The sequence below is a fragment of the Salvelinus sp. IW2-2015 genome, linkage group LG1 (genome assembly GCF_002910315.2).
Source record: "Salvelinus sp. IW2-2015 linkage group LG1, ASM291031v2, whole genome shotgun sequence".
Lineage (NCBI taxonomy): Eukaryota > Metazoa > Chordata > Actinopteri > Salmoniformes > Salmonidae > Salvelinus > Salvelinus sp. IW2-2015.
This window is the reverse complement of record NC_036838.1, coordinates 33,056,692-33,064,373: the sequence shown is the minus strand read 5'-3', so window position 1 is coordinate 33,064,373 and position 7,682 is coordinate 33,056,692. Positions and strand designations below refer to the sequence as shown.

Here is a 7,682-nt window from a genome sequence, read left to right as displayed (position 1 = left end):
TGTATTTGTTATGTCATTCTTATTAAAACGTTTAAAAAACTCTTACCTTGATCAGAAATATTAACACATGCAAAAATTACATTGGGAGATGGCAGTGTTCAAGACGCAGTAAATTCTTGTTACGAGATTAGTAATTCAACAATTCAAATAGGCTACATACGGGCCACTTCTTATTGAAAGCAGCTGTGACTTTTAACTCATTATTCTTCCTTTTCTATTTCCTTTCATAATGCACGTTTCCTGACCACTTCCCGCCTCCACTTTTTTTTCTGCAATATGAATGGTTCTGAAAGAAACATGAGGTGACATTTGAGGCCCTGTGTAAAGTCATTGCTCAGAAAGCATCACGTTGCTTCCTTTATAAGTGTTACCCGTTCATAACCATTTCAGATTATTGCAACCATTTCAACGAATAGCTTTCAGGTTGACATTCTGGCACTGAAATGTTTTCTGTAGTACAAAGGTCCGTATCTGTCTAAACCTGGCTGTATTTCTAATTGGTGATCAGTTAACAAAACTTGCCACACGGTTTAGGTATAACTTCCTTATCATTATCATTATTATTTAGGTATAACTTCATTATTGTGACGCATTCCATGCAACCACGTTGTATGGGCCTATCTCAATGTAGGGCTTTAGTCCGTGCTTAATTTCAAACAAGGTGTAGGCTAGTTTACAACAAAGGTTGTTAGATCTTGCACCACGTGAGTTGTTTTATTGTTTTTTTTCTTTCTTAGCCTTCTTGTGCCTATGGACTCGACAACATTTTAATGACAATGTTGGCAATATGAGTGTTGTTGTCACATCACAAATCTTGAACATAGGGCCTACACATTGATGACATTACGAATTATTTTTGCAATAGGGCAATGCGTCATGCAAACTGTCGGTCATTGATTCGAGGCTATTGTGGCTGAGTTGGCGCACTATGTTGCAGTTTAGATTGGTAATAATGGTCATGTGTCGTGGGTAGGTGAGACATAACCCACAACAAACGTCGACAGATTTGCTCACACCCTTTGTCATGGTGCTATTTTTGGACACATTGGACACCGCGCTAATTTGCCAGTCATATTGTGCGTTCTATCAATTCATTTGAAAGGATGTGTGAAGTATCTTGTCTGGCGTTTATTTTTCCTTCTTGGTCACTTTACTAAATTGGCTTTCCTTTTAAAAAGTGCCACAAACAATACTGACAGCATGCAGAGATTATAGAGCCTAGTATAGTTGGACATTTCCATCGCGGAGCGCAGGAAATGTAGGGTTTTACGACCCTGCTTCGTGCAGCGCTGTTTGTCTCGAATGTAATCTAACAAAGCAAACCTGGCAGAGCTGGCTAGACGTCTGGAGTAAATTACTTTATTGTTCTTATTTGAGGAAATGGTGTGCTCGTTTTAAAGGAGGCTTATTGCACTTGTTTTTGTCTACTGCAAACGTGACYCCCGCCCGCTTTATTTTTCCACTCTGCATGTGGCAGAGGGGGAAAGAGCAACACATGAAAGTGCCCAAATGTCACTTCCTTTATTCCAAATCTAGCACAGCGCACCAATATTCTGTTTGAACGCTGGCACTGTCCCCGCTCTAATGGACATTTCCGTTCATCTGAAATAGCCTCGATTGAATTCAACACATACCCATCTGCTTATGACTTTGGCCTGTATATGACTTCTGTATAGCCTATACATGTCCACCATACCATCATTTCTAGTTTTGCTATGACCATATGCCAACAATTATGAAGACCGCTATGACTTATATAAATGTTATGCTCATTGCTCATTGCTCATTATTAAATGGTTMWTATTTCTACTTCACTATTAGGCTATAGGATTTGTATCTTTAGAAGAAGTTAGCAAATAGCAAGCTACCAGCAGTAGCAATAGGCCCATTTGTGGTAGAAGCATTCTATTGATATGATTCATACTGGCATATACTCTAATTATATCCAATCTTCCGCTATCATTATATTGCCTACCATACAACACCACCAATAAATAGTATTATAGCCTAATAAATAATAATAATGAGGATGATGATGATGGTGAAGTTTATAATAATAATAATACAAGATAAAACATACATTTTTTAAAGCAAGTTTCAGCAATGATTTCGTTTTTCTGTCTTAGTTTTTTTTGTCTAAATGTCAATTCAATTGTATTTCCTATATACAATATTTTTGTGTCCATTCCCATTTTGTTTTCATTCGAATGAAGGCCATTGACTTTCGAAATGTCAGGATTTTAACTTAGAGTAGATAAATAAAGCATAAATAAAGAATTCGACAAATAAAGCATCAATATTTTAATTGGGAGCGAGAGATGCACCTATTCCTTCCAAATTGTCTAAATGTCAAGAAATGATTGTGGATCATAGTGTAATCATGCCAGATTGAAATAGAATTGCAATGTACTACTACTACACAGTCTCAACATTAATCCTAACCCAAACCTTGAAGAAAGAATAGGCCTATAATTATAGAAGTTGAGGACACGAAATAAAATGTGTGCTTTTCAAGAAACCGAAGAGACTGAATCTTCTGCCAAATGTGTAGGCCTAGCCTATATTTCACGAAATCATACTCTCATGGCTACGTGAAGTACTGTAGGCCTACCACTAGTCCAGTTAGTGTAGTACAACACACCAAAAGGCCACTGGATGTCGCTGTTGACTAAGTATTGAAAATGTTCGAGCCCGTGTAGCCTGTTCACCTTGTGTCCTTGGAGGTAGATGGTGTCCTTACAGACTAGACCAATGGTTAGGCCTACTAGTCAAAAATGTAGAGATGAACAACCAATGAATAAAATTGAACAACCAACAGGGCCCGTTTTTTTGTCAATAGCCTACCTCTTATTAATAGTCTACGCTAACGTTTAAGGAGAATAAGTATCTTTCTTCACTATACTATGGGCAGTAGTTATCTGAGATATGCCAATCTTTTTTTTTCTTCTTTAAAAAAAAAGATCGTCTGCCTCTATCTCCTTTTTTCTTGGTGTATTATTATGAAGAACAATTATTTTAGTTATAACTGATTAATTCTATTGTATCGATATGTTTTATGGATAGCCAATAGGTTTAGTGTTGAGTAGCCTAAGATACACCTGCTATGGCCTCAAAAGAACATCAGAACATCTAGGCCTAACTTAATGTCTAATGTCTCGCCTTTGTTATTGTAAACATTGTAATATTTGGATTATGTTTGCTTTAACGAAAGACAAAATAATTAAACCAACCACATTTATTTAACTTTTATTTTCATTAATAATTGTGTAAGTCATGTACAATAATACAATAATAATAATAATGCATCAATGGCATCAACAACTATTAAAGCATTCTAAAATAATTCTGGCAATAGAAAAACCATATAAACAAAATATTTACGCTGTGTTATTTGCAAATACAATTTTGCTACATGTTAACCATTGCAACTCAAATATTTTACTTTCAATAGGCTATAGGCTACAATACCGTTTCTGAATTCCACTGCCACTGGGTGTGCGGATGAAGGCTGTGTGCGCGCACGTGTGTGCGTGAATGTGAATTATTTACGCAATGCATAAACCCTGCCTTAGCAGTCAGAATAGTTTTTTTTATCACTTTCTTAAGAGCAATAAAGGTAGGCCTATAAACTAGAGAGGAATGTCTAGATTTCAATTTTTTTGTGCTTATAAGTGTACCACTACTCTTTCAAATAGACAATGCATAGCCTATAAGACCAAACAAAAGGATAGTTTACATATAGGCCTAGTCTAGGCTACAGAAAATGTTTTTTTTCTTGTTCTTTAAAGCAAAATGCACAGTCCCTTCCTGCTAGTCCGCTTCAAGGTATAGACATTCGAGCACGCCGTGAGAATGGGAGGGGGTTGACGGTTGGTGCGGAGAGAGGTGGGGGGGGTCAAAAACGCTTGTGACTGTGTGTCGGAGAGGCTAGCCAACTTTAGCTATAGCACACATCAACCATTCACGACATAAGAAGCTGATTTGAAGCTGCAAAGGGGAAAAGCAAGAAAAAGCAAAGGACTTCCATTGGTTGCAGGGCAGTGCTGGAACAGAGGAGTGGTGAATAAGGAAACAGGCTTTATTATCTTATTCGTTAAACCTGTCTCTATGATTTTGTGGTTTCGTTCGTTTTATGTATTGGGTTTGGAACAGGACTAAGGCAGTAATTGGAATGGTCGTAAACCAAGTTCTTCAGCTGTAACATTGTGAATAGAAAAACATGAGCTCCTATTTTGTGAACCCTCTCTTTTCCAAGTACAAAGGCGGCGAAACGTTGGAACCAACGTACTATGACTGCAGGTTCCCTCAAAGCGTCACCCGGAGCCACGCGCTGGTGTACGGTGCGGGAGCGGCGGCGCCAGGCTTTCAGCACCCGCCCCATCACGTCCAAGACTTCTTCCACAATGGGACGCCGGGGATCTCCACACCAGGCTTCCAGCAGAATCCATGCGTCTTGGCTTGCCATGGAGATGCTACAAAATTTTATGGATACGAAGCCCTTCCGAGACAAACGCTTTATGGCACCCAACAAGAGTCGAGCGTGGCGCAATACCCAGACTGTAAATCGTCAAATGGCACTAACCTCGGAGAAGGACAAGGCCACCTAAATCAAAACCCGTCTCCTAGTCTCATGTTTCCATGGATGAGACCGCACGGTTAGTAGGCTACGTTTTAATATGCTCTTGTCTGGTTATGTTGTTGTACTTTTCATGGCATGTAGCCTACATCTGCTAACGTATGATTACGTTTTCGGATCATCACTTATCACTCAGTAGAACTTCATCCGTTAACCGTGGCGCAATGATTCAAAAATGCCAGTTCATCTGATCCAGTGCTGTGCCATTCACCGCGGCTCAGTTGATCGCTAGTAGTAGATTAGAAAATGAGCAGAGATGAGTAACAACAGTAAAAACGAATTCAGTGAAAGTTCAGCAGAAGCACTTGGCATGGCGTTTATCTTCACATGAATCCCTACAGCTATCCAACGGTAGAGGCTTGGCTATAGTCTTGGAATGTACTGTAAACATAAGGTCACCACTATACAATGGTATGGTTGAATGTGGATGTCACCAACCTCTAGCAGATTTCAAACAAGAATAGTTCTCCGAACTACCTTTGRCACACACACATACACCAATCAATCTTTTTAAAATATATAATAGCAGTGTAAACTAATAGCATACAGGTCTTGCAACGATTCCTGCTTAATTGTAAGTGCTATTTCCATTCTATAGCCCCCGGAAGACGCAGTGGCCGACAGACCTACAGTCGATACCAAACACTTGAGTTGGAGAAGGAATTTCTCTTCAACCCTTACCTCACCCGTAAGCGTCGGATCGAGGTGTCTCACGCTTTAGGGTTGACGGAGCGGCAGGTTAAGATTTGGTTCCAAAACCGACGGATGAAATGGAAAAAGGAGAACAACAAAGACAAATTTCCGGGCCAAAGAGGAGAGATGGAGGCGGAGGGAGAGGCAGAGGGCGAGGGTGAGTGCGAAGATGAAGGCAACGATGACGGTGAAGGAGAAGAAGGAGACAAAAAGGAAACTGGAGAGGAAGAGGACACAAAAGAGTGATTTTAATTTCTCTTTTTTATGATTACATGGCTTAAAGTTGAAGATGGTAGAGAGAGAGAGAGGCCCGGAAAATTGAATTGAGAGAGAGCGAGATCACATTTTATGACCACCGTTTAATTGAGTTAACAAGTAAGACACACCCTTTAAAGACACATTTAAAACATAAAAACATATATTCCACAATACTGACGACGGATCAGCTTCTTTAGAAATATTGCCATTTATGCCTGCACGTAGGCTAATGTAGGCAGCTTATTATGCTTACTCAATCATAATGCACTAAATCACAAATTGGGCACATCATTGCGCACATGTTGTCACACATCATGAAACACATAGAGGCAAACATTACAGACATTAGCCTTGTCGCAAAATAGAACTCAATTGATTCAACATTAAATTGATTTCAGTATGATTGAAATAGCCTATATAGGCTAATCTAGCCTATTGATATTTKAATGCAGTCATCTCAGTTTTCATTTTAAGCGAAATGTTATCCTTCACTTGTTTGTAACAATTGCAAATACTTTGGCAACTTTGTATTTGTAGTCAACTTCATTCTGAAGTTAACGGCAGTTACAGTCAAACAGATAGCCTAAACATCTTGATTTCATGTTTAGCGGAGATCTTCTGAGAATAAAGTTACACGGAAGGGCAAAAAAGCGTTTAACGATGCACTTTGGCTGCTCTACGAGTGGTCTAGATCACTTCTATATGTACGAAGGTTGTTAAGAGCCACGATACTAACGAAGGCTCCTGGAAACACCTCGGCCACTAAAGATACATCATATGAAGGTTCTAATGATGATCTTAACGCTACGAAGGCTCTGGGAAACGATGCCAAGCTCTGTTTAGCAGAAAATAGCTCTCTTTAGGAGGATAATCACTGCTTATAATATCTAGCTTAAAACGATGCAAAGGCCCACATAACACAGAGACAAAGCACTAGCAAAACACTCATATGGTCCACAGAATGTACAAGCGGAGGATGGCTAGAAATGTTTCAATGTTCAGTCAGTGTTGTCATTCGAGGAAAAGGGTTAATTATTAATACACATTCTTTGTACTTTTTGTGTTTTGTTTTTCCTCCAAAATATTATTTATGTGGATTTGTATGTTTATTGGGGTGATGGGAGTTTTTTTTATTGGCCACTCTCAATTCCACATTTGGAGTCATGAGTAGTCTCTATAATGTGGGAAATTGCAATATGGATTATTGGTTAGAAGGTACATTTGATAAGGGATATTTCATATTATTGTCTCAAATATACTAGTGTGTGTATTGTAATGCATTTYTTTAAACATTGTGAGCGCTGAGCTTTTGATTGCAACTGCCCGGGCCTATTCTATCCGATAGGCCAATCAAAACAAAACAAATAAGAAATACTCCATATATTGAATATTTATTGATTCTTGACCTAATTTAGATAAATCAAAGATTCTAATCATATAAGAAGGCAGCAATAACTTACGCTTATGTGATTATTAGCCTACTGCTGATTTCAATATCGGGAAATAAGCCTTTACTGCCTAAATAGGACGCACTTGGAGGTAATGTTAAAATCTACCAAGAAAGCTGTATTGTCATTAACAATGTTGATCTATAMATTTTTACGAAAGTGACAAGGCAGTCAAAGGACAGGCCTATAGCTATAACACATGTATTGCATTTGATTGCATGATACTTATGGTGCTACTTGTGGCGGTACAGTTCTAGGCCTATATTGATATATCTTTGAAACAAGTGTCTCTGCGTCATACTAGCTAGTCAGCCATTGGACTTTGTCACAAACATTGGTGTCCCAACAACTTAAACTGCCTAAAGTAGCCTAATGCACATTTATTTAACCAACAGCCTATGTTATAATTGATCGAGGAATTGTACTTCTTCGAATAATTCATCAACTTTTAAACATTATTACATTATTGTGATGATCCAATAGACTCGTTTTTTTATTGCACTGATTATGACCTCTATGTATGTCTTCGTATATCTTGTTGTATTAATAAGCTTGATTTCTTATGTTTTATGTTAAAGGAGGGGATGTTGGTTCTGAATGCACACACCCTTGACATTGACTTGTTGAAATAAATGGCAAAACCTGAA

The 7,682-nt window shown here is 38.5% G+C and overlaps 1 protein-coding gene across 1 annotated transcript; it reads left to right on the top strand.

Annotated features, from left to right (window-relative positions):
* The first annotated feature begins 3,888 nt into the window (after window positions 1-3,888).
* LOC111965931 (homeobox protein Hox-C8a-like) lies at window positions 3,889-7,682 on the top strand. Its single transcript, XM_023990363.2, has 2 exons — window positions 3,889-4,655; window positions 5,235-7,682. Exons 1-2 carry the CDS (start codon window positions 4,220-4,222, stop codon window positions 5,573-5,575), a joined length of 777 nt encoding a protein of 258 aa, XP_023846131.1. The 5' UTR covers window positions 3,889-4,219; the 3' UTR covers window positions 5,576-7,682.

What these genes read in the sequence shown, in the direction of transcription:
- LOC111965931 (XM_023990363.2), top strand. Translation starts at nt 4,220, where the DNA reads ATGAGCTCCTATTTTGTGAACCCTCTCTTTTCCAAGTACAAAGGCGGC. An exon ending in TCCATGGATGAGACCGCACG is followed by an intron (nt 4,656 to 5,234) that starts GTTAGTAGGCTA and finishes TCCATTCTATAG; the next exon opens with CCCCCGGAAGACGCAGTGGC.